Raw genomic sequence first — 12455 nt, 5'->3', positions numbered from 1 at the left:
TATTGATGGTGGGGTTTCAGTAATGCCTGAATGTCAAGAGGAGATGACTAAATTCTCCCTTGCTGGCAAGGATCATTGCTCGGCACTTGTATGGCACCCATGTTGCTTATCATTTTTTCAGCCCAGGTCTGAAAGTTGGCTAGGTCTTGCTGCATGCAGGCACAGATTGTTTCAGCAGCTGAAGAGACAAAAGAACTCCTCACCTTAGCAAAAATGGCGCTGGAGCCCCAAATCCAGAAATCCTGCCCCTCTATCTAGCATCCACCATTTTTGCCAAGATGGGAGTGTGGGGTTGGGAGTGGGGGCAGGACCTTTGTCTGCATTTCACAGAGGCAGCAACACATAAGAACTAGGAGCAGGAGTAGGCCATCTGGCCCCTCGAGCCTACTCCTTCATTCAATAAAATCATGGCTGATCTTTTTGTGGACTCAGCTCCACTTACCCGCCCGTTCACCATAATCCTTAATTCTTTTACTGTTCAAAAATTTATCTAATCTTGCCTTAAAAACATTCAATAAGGTAGCCTCAACTGCTTCACTGGGCAGGGAATGCCACAGATTCACAACGCTTTGTGTGAAGAAGTTCCTTCTCAACTCAGTCCCAAATCTGCTTCCCCTTATTTTGAGGTTATGCCCCCTAGTTCTAGTTTCACCCACTGATGGAAACAACTTCCCTGCTTCTATCTTGTCTATTCCCTTCATAATTTTATACATTCCTATAAGATCTCCTCTCATTTGTCTGAATTCCAATGAGTATAGCCCCATTCTACTCAGTCTCTCCTCATAAGCCAACCCTCTCAACTCCGGAGTCAAACTAGTGAATCTCCTCTGCATCCCCTCCAGTGCCAGTATATCCTTTCTTAAGTAAGGAGACCAAAACTATACACAGTACTCCAGGTACTGGCCTCATGAGCACCTTATACAGCTGCAACATAATTTTGGTGGGGGTTTTTAAACTCCATCCCTCGAGCAATGAAGGACAAAATTCCATTTGCCTTCTTAATTACCTGCTGCGCCTGCAAACCAACTCCTTGAAATTCCTGCACAAGGACACCCTGGTCCCTTTGCACAGCAGTATGCTGCAATTTTTTATCATTTTGATAAAATAGTCCATTTTGCAGTTATTCCTACCAAAATGGATGACCTCACATTTAGCAACATCGTACTCCATTGGCCAGACCCTCGCCCACTCATTTAGATTATCTATATCCCTTTGCAGACTTTCAGTGTCCTCTGCACTTTGCTCTTCCACCCATCTGCGAATTTTGACACACTACACTTGGTCCCCAATTCCAAATCATTTATGTAAATCATAAACAATTGCGGTCCCCACACTGATCCCTGAGGCACACCACTCATCACTGATCACCAACAAATGAGGGGAGATCTTATAGAAATGTATAAAAAACACCCATTTACCCGCACTCTTTGCTTTCTGTTAGTTAACCAATCCTCTATCCATGCTAATACATTACCCGTAACACTGTGCACCTTTATCTTATGTAGCAGTCTTTGGTGTGGCACTCTGTCAAATGCCTTCTGGAAATCCAGATACACCACATCCACAGGTTCCCCATTGTCCACTGCAATGTAATGTTCTCAAAGAATTCCACCAAATTAGTCAAAAATGACCTGCCCTTCATGAATCCAGGCTGTGTCTTACCAATGGGATAATTTATATCCAGATGTCTTGTTATTTCTTTTTTGATGATAGATTCAAGCATGTTCACTATTACAGAAGTTAAACTAACCGTCCTATAGTTACCTGCCTTTAGTCTACCTCCTTTTTTAAACAGTGGTGTCACATTCACTGTTTTCCGATCTGCGGGAACCACTCCAGAGTCCAGCGAATTTTGATAAATTATCACTAGTACTTTTGCTATTTCTCCTGCCTTCTCTTTTAGTACCCTGGGCTGCATTCCAGCAGGACTAGAAGACTTGTCTATCTTTAGCCCCATTAACTTGCCCAACACTACCTCTTTCATGATAATGATAGTTTCTAGGTTCTTACCTGCCATAGCCTTCCTGTCATCAATTTTTAGCATGTTATTTGTGTCTTCCACTGTGAAGACCAACACAAAATATCTGTTCAATGCCTCAGCCATTTTCTCATTTCCAGTTATTATATCCTTATTCTCATCCTCTAAAGGACCAATGTTTGCTTTTGCCACTTTTTTTGTTTTATATTATTTGTTGAAACTTTTGCTATCTGTTTTTATATTCTGAGTTAGTTTACTCTCATAATCCACCTTACCATTCTTTATAGCTTTTTTCATGGCTTTCTGCCGATCTATAAAGATTTCCCAATCCTCTAGGTTCCCACTAATCTTTGCCACTTCGTACACATTTTTTCAATTTGATACCTTCCTTTATTTCCTTAGATATCCATGGCAGACTTTCTCTTTTTTTAAAAGCATGGCAGACCATAGCAGACTTTCTCTTCTTATCACTGGTATATATTTTTAAAAGTGCAGCAAAGCTGCCTTCATTCCAAAGCAATTTTCGTCACCAATGTTTCTGAAATGCAATCAGTGGGATTTACGAATGTGAGGGAACTGTTGAAAGCTACCAGAGTTCTCTGCAGAAATCATGTACTCTTCTGGAGGAGGATGGGTATTCATTTGGGATTGTTAAAAGTAGATATTAATCTGCTTAAAAAAAGATAAGCTCTGTGGAACTGTCAAGCTGTCAGGTTATTTGAATTCCCAGCTCTTTAAATTTTGAATAAAAAAAACCAAGCACCTTTGAGTTGAAAACAGTGCTCACAATTTCAAACATGATTATTGACAGAAACCTGTGGCTTATATTTATAGGATGAATATTGCATGACTGCTTCCACAACCTGTCATTATCATGGTTAATGGCCTGTAAATTCATTTTGACATAAAGGTTATAAAGGTTAACTATCCTTGGGCTACAAATACATATGTTTGTTTTTATACTGAATTAAGTTCTCAAAGGAATTTAAATGCATTGACTAGTTTCTTATCAGTAAGATTGTTTCTTTAACATAATGAAGTCTGTAATAGACACTGGGAACTTCATTTTATTTAATCTCAGCACGGCTCCTGAGACCTGCCCATAGTGGATACTGAATGAGTAGGCATAGAGGATGTAAGTACAAAGGCTGGTGGGTGAGGGGCATGAGCTGGCACTAGGTTGGTATATGGGCTACAAAGGGATGAGGGAATTGTAGGTTAGCATTAAGTTGGCATAAGAGCTATGAAGGGCCATGGGAGTGAGGTAGCATAGTATATATTGGCATGGATGAGGTATGGGAAATGTATGGGGGTGTGATGTGGAAGGGCTGGAGGGCTTTTTTCTATTTTACTGTTATTATAACTGAGACAAAATCCCAAAGGACTGAGATGGATCTTTTCAACTGCCTGCTTGACACTCAGCAGCTCCTATAGGTCTACAGCCCCCATAATGTTTCCGGGGAGAGTGGAACTGATTTCAGCATGCGCCTGCCAATCACCCCTTGAACAAGAATTGGACCATTCTGGAAGTTTCTTCTGAGTTGGGTTTGCGGTGTCAGGAAAATTTTCCGCCTCTGTGATCCAGGCCTGAATATTCACTTCCATCAGCAATCATACATCCGTACTTCTGATTTTGTGCGAAGGAAGGTCATTGGTGAAGCACGTGAAGATGGTTGGGCCTAGGACACAACCTTGAGGAACTCTTGTAGAAATGTCCTGGGACTGAAAAGATTGACCTCCAACAACGACAACCATCTTCCTTTCTGCTAGGTATGACTGTGTGCCAAACTGCCAGGAATTAATTTTATGCACCGAATCATTAAAGCATCTATTTCTTGCTGGTTTCTAATGAATTTTGGTATCTTCTGAATTTTATTTCAAAATAATTGATGTGGTTTCTTTATAATACAGCAGAACCCCATGTCAAAATTTAATTTGCTTCTAAGAGGTTGCTCAGCTACAGATGACATTCTTTGGGGCAGCACAGTGGTTAGCACTACTGCCACACAGCACCTGGGACCCAGGTTCAGTTCTGGCCTTGGGAGACTGTCTCGCTCTGTGTCTGCATGGCTTTCTTTTGGGTGTTCTGGTTTTCTCTCAATCCAAAGAATGTGTAGATTAGGTGGATTGGCCATACTAAGTTGTCCTTAGTGTCAGGAGGATCAGCAAGGTAAATATGTGGGGTTAAAGCGATAGGGTCTGGGTGGGATTGTTGTTGGAGCCAGCTTGATGAGCTGAATGGCCTCCTTCTGCATTGTAGGGATTCCACAATTCTATTCTTTGTTTGTGGCTCATTTCCCGACCAACTGGGCAGACAGATGTTTTACTTTCACATGAAAGATAGATCATTTCATCTCTCTGGAGGTACAGAACCTTCCACTAGCAGTAGATGTGAACAGCTCATGTCTGTGAAGATTTATCAAGGCTGCTGTGCCAATCTGACTCCTTTGTCTTGACTCAGATGCCTTGCAGTAATCTCTCTGAAACCTTCACCTATGCCAATTTGCCCGTCTTGCTGAGCAGGTTTGTTGCATAAACATTCAAAAGAAATGAAATTCTATTTGCATTAAAATTCTTAAGACGCAAATGAGCTACTTTCACATTTAATGATATTATCAGAACTGTTCAATCGTCTGGTAATTCACAGTCTGCCTTTTATTATTCTTTACACAGTACTCTAGGGAGACCACACATGCGGTATATTAGAATTTGTTCTTTTTAAGTGTGTGTGTGTCTGTATGGAGTGCTGATGAAATGGAATTAAACTGGAACAATGAGATCAGAGGCTATGCTTCAATTATGAATTAAACTGCCACCTAGTGGGAAGTCTGCTAGAAAGTCTCGATAATTCTGTTGCTGGAGGGTGCGAGGGATGGAAACTGGAATCTAAATTGATTTAGGCTTGAAGGCTAGGAATCAGATAATAACATTCTGTTCAATTACAATCCAGTGCATGCAGTAACCATGGAGCATCAAATAACCTTGTGCTGCTTTGTATGTACCGTCAGCTCAATTTCACTGATTTACTGCAAGATATCCGAAAATATACTTACTAAAACTTTATTTTCTCCCAGTAATCAATTAATTTGTAATGATACTGTTGACAGCCCTCTGCAAAAATAAACCCATAGTATAATACAGCTCAAACAGAAATACCTGGGAACTCACAGCAGGTCAAACAGCATCAACAAAGACAATGTTCAGATCATGGGTTATATAACAGAATTCTGTGCCATGATAGAATTCTTTGATAAGGTGGATAGTGATGCAGTTGATTCTGAGACCAGCGTCCTGAATCGCAATAAAGGTAGCTCTGATGGTATGAGACTTGAATTGGCCATGATGGGCTGGGAAACACTACTGAAAGGAAGCACAATGGACAGGCAATGGCAGGCATTCAAGGAACAAATAGGTGAACTCCAAAAGTTGTTTATTCCTGTTTGGCGCAAGAGTGGAAAGGGAACTGTGGCCAAACCATGGCTTACAAGAGAAAGTAGAGACAGTATTAGATTCAAAGAAGCAGCATACAAATTGGCAAGAGAAAGCAATAGACCTGAGGATTGGGGGCAGTTTAAAATGCAGCAAAGAATGACCAAGGGATTGATAACAAAGGAGTATGAAAGTAAGGAAGCGGGGAATATAAAAACTGACTGTAAAAATTTCCAAAGGAATGTAAAGAAAAAAGGATTGACAGGCCCCTTACAGTCAGAAATGGGAGAATTCTTAATGGGGGACAAAGAAATGGCTGAAGAACTAAATTCATACCTTGCTTCTGTCTTCATAAAGAAAGACATGAACAATGTACCAGAAGTTCTGATAGAAACAAGTTTTAGTGAGGAGCTGAAGGAAACCAGCATTAGTAGAAAAATGGTTTTGGGGAAAATGATAGGATTGAAGGTGGATAAATCGCTAGGTCCTGATAATCTTCATCCCAGCGTATTTAAGGAAGTGGTTCTAGAAATAGTAGATTCAGTGGTGGTCATTTTCCAAATTCTTTGGACCCTGGACTGGTTCCTACAGATTGGAAGGTAGCTAATATAAGCCCGCTATTCAAAAAAGGGAGGTAGAGAGAAAACAGGGAACAATAGACCAGAGAGCCAGAGAGTTAATACTGGGGAAGCTGCTCGAGTCCATTATCAAGGATATCATAGCACAGCATTTGGAAAGCAAAGGTGTAATCAGACAACGTCAACATGGATTAACAAAGGAGAAATGATGCTTGACGAATCTATTGGAATTCTTTGAGGATGTAACCGCAGAATTGGCCAGGGAGAGCCAGTGGATATGGCTTATTTAGATTTTCAAAAGGCTTTCAACTTAGCAGACTACTCTGTAAAGTTAAAGTGCATGGGTTTGCAGGTAGTGTCTTGAGATGGATAGAAAGCTGGTTAGCAGAGAGAAAGCAAAGAACTGACATAAATGTGTCTTTTTCCCATTGGCAGACACTGATTAGCGACATTCCATGGGGATCTGTGTTAGGACCCAACTATTCACATTACATATTAATGATTTGGAAGGAGGAACTAAATGTATTATCTCCAAATTTGTGGATGATACAAATTTGGATGGGAGGGTGAGCTGTGAGGAGGATGCAGAGATGCTTCAGCGTGATTTGGACGGACTAAGTGAAAGATCATCTGCATGGCAGATGCAGTATAATGTGGATAAATGTGACGTTATCCACTTTGGTAGCAATAAGAGAAAGGCAAATTATTATTTGAATGGGTGTAAATTGAGAGAGGTGGATACTCAGCAAGACCTTGGTATTCACATGCATCAGTCACTGAAAGTACACGCGCAGAAACAACAGGCAGTAAAGAAGGCAAATGGTAAGTTGCCCTTCATAGCAAGAGGATTTGCGAATAGGGATAGAGATGTTTTGCTGCAATCGTATAGGGCATTGGTGAGGCCACGCCTTGAGTGTTGTGTGCAGTTTTGGTGTCCTTATCCGAGAAAGGATGTCCTTGCTAAAAATGAGGTACAGCAAAGGTTTATCAGACGGCTTCCTGGGATGGCAGGTCTGTCATATGAGGAGAGACCAAGTTGGTTAGGATTAACTCATTGGAGTTTAGAAGAGTGAAGGTGGATCTCATAGAAACTTATAGAATTCTAACAGGGTTAGACAGGGTAGATTCAGAAAGAATGTTCCCGATGGTGGGGAAGTCCAGAACAATGGGGTCACAGTTTGAGGATAAGGGGTATACCTTTTAGGACTGAGATGAGGAGAAATTTCTTCACCCACAGGGTGGTGAATCTGTGGAATTCATTACCACAGAAAGTAGTTCAGCCAAAATGTGTGATTTCTGTAAGAAATTAGATATAGATCCTGGGGCTAAAGGGATTAAGGGAAATGGCGGGGGTGGGGGCAACGTTAGCAGTTTCTTCTTATCAAGGTCTATGTACATTAGTACAATAGGAAGCTGGTTGACAAGGAAATTATACACAGGTCAAAGAAAACATTAAAACCAACAAAAATCATGACATAATGAACCAATATTCAGTTTAATCTCAAGGAAAATATTTAGAAGAGATTGCTCAACAACTTTTTATCCCATGTAAATGTGTGTGGAAAGGTAAATTAACATTCATTTAAAAGTGTGAATTGTTCTGAACCAAATATCAATAATTGGGGTTAAAGGCTTGATTGCCAATTAAAATAGCAGTGACTTCAACATTGCTGAGAGTTGGATTGTTTTGAACAAATCGACTGACGGCAAAGTAGACTATATTGAACATGCTTTTGTATTGATGCCAGCGGGACAATTTCACTGCAAATTACTGAAGGACAGGTCTTGTGCGGCAAGCAGCAAGCCCAGGGCAAACCTGCCACATTCAGCAAGATTAGCACGTAGGAAAGCTATGGTTTTTAGCAGGTTTTTCAGGATGTCAGCCCTAGTGAATCTGGCAGAGTTACAATAGTGTTGCCATCAGCGATGGGAGATTTGCACTTTGGGAACAGGCAGTGCAAACACCCCACTGACACCCATAGAAACGCCTTGGGACGTTAGACTACATTAAAGACACTTTATAAATTCAAGCTCCTGCTATATTTCAAAGCAGGCTTTCCTCCTACAGCTTTATGCTCCCGGAGAACAACGAATCATCATTTGCTAAACATGTTTCTCCAATTGAGGGAAGTTGGTCAGAAGGAATGGGAATGAAGCTAATTGAGAAAGAAAATATCTCGTGTCTGTACAGTCACTTATCAGATCTCTTAAAAGTTTGAAAGCGTTTCATACAGAAAGAATTATGTTGCATAAATAAAATTCTTAATGTTGATGTACAAAATACACCCAACTATGGGTTGTGCCTGGAACGGACACAAGGCAATTGGTTCCAGGTCTGTCATTAGTGGTAATCACAGTAAGATGTCTCACAACACCAGGTTAAAGTCCAACAGGTTTATTTGGTAGCAAACGCCACTAGCTTTCAGGGCTTTGTGTTTACCCTAGTCCAATGCTGGCATCTCCACATCATGATTAGTGGTAACAGCAGGCAATCAGTTAAGGGTCTCGCACAAGAAGCCTGTTTCACAATATTAAACTGTGTTGGACTGTTGGTTTTGCAGGTAAGGCTAGCATTGAGATTCCGTCTCTACTTGCCCTGTGAAGTTGGTAGTGGGCCTTTATTCTGAAATGAAATTCATGGAGCAGTTTGCCATAACTGAGTGGCCAGACCAGGTGAGGACAACAGGTTTCTTTTCCTGAAGGGGATGAGCGACCAGTTGGGTCACTGTTTAAAAAATAAGGAGTCACTCGATTAAGACAGAGATGAGGAGAAATTATTTTCTCAGAGTCTTTGGAACTCTCTTCTTCAAACGACGGTGGAAGTAGAGTCTTTGAATATTTTTATTCAGGACGAGATAAACTCTTGATTAACAAGGGGGTGAAAGATTACAATCAGCTCTGCCGTGGTCATATTGACTGGTGGAGCAAGTTCAGAGGGCCGAGTGGCCGACTCCTGCTCCTAATGCATACTTCATAAGTCCAACAGTTTTACGATCACTTTCCCAATACCAGTTCTTAAATTCTAGACTTTTTCTTTGTTATAAATTGTTATAAACCTTCAAATTCTCTCACCACCATGCAGGGATTTTAACTCATGTTCCTGGATGAGGTGAGCACTGATCCAGATACATTATTATTATACGATCATGCCCCATTCTGTAGGCCAGTTTGATAACAACAATGACATTTTTAATTTATTATCCTGACGGTTTGGACACACCAGATGCAAAGGTGGATCAAGATTGTTTTAATCTCGATCAGTGCTTCTACAAATCCTCCTTCCATCTTTCAGGTACATTAGAACAAAAGTGTTAGCTCTGGGCTTTGATTACCAAACAAATTTAACAGTAGACATACAAGAAAATAAACATTATATGCATACAAGTTTAAGTTTACTTATATATATTATATTGCACACACATTCACACTTGGTATTAACATTGTAATTAACTTTTGGAAAGAGTTTTTCTTTTGAATATGAAAGAATTTTGCCAGTAAATATGCTCTAACAACTGTTCCAAAGACTCTCGGAAGACTCATCTTTAGGAAAGGTGTGTTCAATTCCGTTTCACCCCCCCCCTCCCTTTTCTCTATTTCCCTCGATATTCATTTCAAACAAAACTCTATCGATCCTCGTCAGGAAAACTTTACCTGGTCTTTCACCATCTCTTCTGCAGTGTCTTCTAAGCCCAGCTCATAACACAGTCTTATAAATAGAGGACCAAACTTGAATTCCCCAAATGCCATATTTCTATTCTCAGCATGGTATCTATAGACAAACAAGAAGAGTACTGCACTTTAAAGTTTATTTATTAGTCACAAATAAGGCTTACATTAACACTGTAATGAAGTTACTGTGAAATTCCCTAGTCGTCACAGTCCAGTGTCTGTTCAGGTACAGTGAGGGAGAATTTAGCATGGCCAATGCACCTAACCAGCATTTCTTTCAGATTGTGGGAGGAAACCAGAGCACCCGAAGGAAACCCAGGCAGACAGGGGGAGAATATGCAAACTCCACATAGACAGTGACCCAAGCTGGGAATCAAACCCCGGATTGCTGGTGCTGTGAAGCAGCAGTGCTAACCACTGTGCTCCCATGCCGCCCTAATTGTGATATTAATGTCAGTAAATTATACAAAATGAAAGCAGTGTCCATGATTGGAATTAAATTACTAATTACCCGTTGGCAACTGTTGTGCCAAACGCAGAGAAAAATTCAATTAATCCATTTTACATCACCATTCTTCTATCTGCACAATGGCAAGACTGTCTGAACACCAATGTAGCAATGATTCCATGAGCGGACAATATTAAACAGTGTAGGAAAATATTTTTCTTTGCTGTCTCCCAGAAAATCAAAGAAGTGAATAGATAGCTGAGGAATTTGTATGTTCCAAATAATATTTTACATTTTCTTATCACAAAAGGCAATTAATGATTGGTTGAGTGTTTATGACAAATCCACAGTTATGTGGCCATATTCATAAGAACATAAGAACATAAGAAATAGGAGCAGGAGTAGGCCATCTAGCCCTTCGAGCCTGCCCCGCCATTCAATAAGATCATGGCTGATCTGTTGTGGCTCAGTTCCACTTTCCCGCCCTCTCCCCATAACCCTTAATCCCCTCTCTTATCAAGAACCCATCAACCCGCTTCTTAAAAATATTTAGCGAGGCAGCCTCCACCACTTCAACGGGCAGAGAATTCCAGAGATTCACCACCCTTTGAGTGAAGAAGTTCCTCCTCAACTCCGTTCTAAACCGCCTCCCCTTTATCTTGAGGCTGTGCCCCCTAGTCCTACTGTCTTTTTTGAGCGGGAAGAGTCTCTCCACCTCTATCCTATCCATCCCATTCATCATCTTATACGTCTCAATGAGATCTCCCCTCATTCTTCTAAACTCTAACGAGTACAAGCCTAGTTTATTCAGCCTCTCCTCATAGCTCAATCCCCTCAACTCCGGTATCAGCCTAGTAAACCTCCTCTGCACTCCCTCCAGGGCCAAAATATCCTTGCGCAGGTGCGGCGCCCAAAACTGCACACAGTACTCCAGCTGCGGCCTCACCAATGCCCTATACAGCTGCAGCAAGACCTCCCTACTTTTATATTCAATCCCCCTCGCTATGAAGGCCAGCATCCCATTCGCCTTCCTGACCACCTGCTGCACCTGCAAGCTGGGTTTTTGCGACTCATGCACAAGGACCCCGAGGTCCCTCTGCACCGTCGCCTGCTGCAGTTTTTCGCCACGTAAGTAATAGTCCTTCCTACCATTCTTCCTACCAAAGTGGACCACCTCACACTTGCCAACATTAAATTCCATTTGCCATTTCCTGGCCCATTCGCCCAGCCTATCTAGATCCTTCTGCAGACTCTCCACACCCTCCGCACAATTTGCCTTTCCCCCAATCTTGGTGTCATCAGCAAATTTCGACACCCTGCACTCGGTTCCCTCCTCCAGATCATCTATATAAATGGTAAATAGCTGAGGCCCCAGCACCGACCCCTGGGGCACCCCACTAGTCACCAACCGCCAATCCGAATAGCACCCATTGACCCCCACTCTCTGCCTCCTATTTGACAACCAATCCTCTATCCACGCTAACACCCTACCCCCAACTCCATGTCCCCTGACCTTCTGCAATAACCTCTTGTGAGGTACCTTGTCAAACGCCTTCTGAAAATCCAGAAAGACCACATCCACCGGCTCTCCTCTATCCACTGCCCTAGACACATCCTCATAGAACTCCAGTAAATTTGTCAGACACGACTTCCCTTTAATGAAACCGTGTTGCGTCCGCCCTATCAAGCAATTCCCTTCAAGATGCCTCGCAATTTCCTGCTTAATGACGGATTCTAACATTTTACCTACCACAGACGTTAAACTAACCGGCCTATAATTCCCCGCCTTTTGCCTGGCACCCTTCTTAAACAACGGCGTAACATTAGCCGTTTTCCAATCTTCCGGCACTTCCCCGGAATCCAGCGACGTCTGGAAAATAACCACCAAGGCATCCACTATCACCTCCGCCATTTCTTTCAGAACCCTCGGATGCATTCTATCCGGTCCTGGGGACTTGTCCACAATCAGCCCCTCCAGTCTGTCGAGCACCACCTCTCTAGTAACAGTAATGTCATTAAGACCCTCCAGTCCTACCACCTTTCCATCGCTAACACCCGGCAAATTATTCACGTCCTCCTCCGTGAAGACAGAAACAAAAAAGTTATTCAAGACCTTAGCCATATCCCCATCCCCTACCACTAGCTCCCCTTTCTCATCCTCTAAAGGACCAACGTTCACCCTAGCCAGCCTCTTCCTTTTTATATATTTATAAAAACTCTTGCTATCCTTTTTTATATTAAGTGCTAGCCCAGCCTCATAGCTTCTCCTACCCTCCTTTATCAACTTCTTTGTCAATCTTTGTTGACATTTAAACCTTTCCCAATCCTCTTCTCGCCCACTACTCTTAGCTAC

The 12455-nt window shown here is 41.9% G+C and overlaps 1 protein-coding gene across 3 annotated transcripts in view; it reads right to left on the bottom strand.

Annotated features, from left to right (window-relative positions):
* The window catches only part of ptcd2 (pentatricopeptide repeat domain 2), a 37466-nt gene that overhangs the window by 16542 nt on the left and 8469 nt on the right, over positions 1-12455 (bottom strand). For 2 of the 3 annotated variants that reach the window (XM_080189236.1, XM_080189237.1), the window contains exon 4: positions 9637-9754. The exons of the other annotated variant lie outside the window; for it this stretch is intronic. In XM_080189236.1, coding sequence (XP_080045362.1) covers positions 9637-9754 — 118 coding nt within the window. The remainder of the gene's footprint in view (positions 1-9636; positions 9755-12455) is intronic. 3 annotated transcript variants of the gene reach the window in all.

The sequence above is a fragment of the Carcharhinus amblyrhynchos genome, chromosome 5 (assembly GCF_965287045.1).
Source record: "Carcharhinus amblyrhynchos chromosome 5, sCarAmb.v2.hapA, whole genome shotgun sequence".
Taxonomy (NCBI): Eukaryota; Metazoa; Chordata; class Chondrichthyes; order Carcharhiniformes; family Carcharhinidae; genus Carcharhinus; species Carcharhinus amblyrhynchos.
The sequence above is the reverse complement of the archived record's forward strand: the minus strand, read 5'-3'. Positions and strand labels throughout refer to the sequence as shown.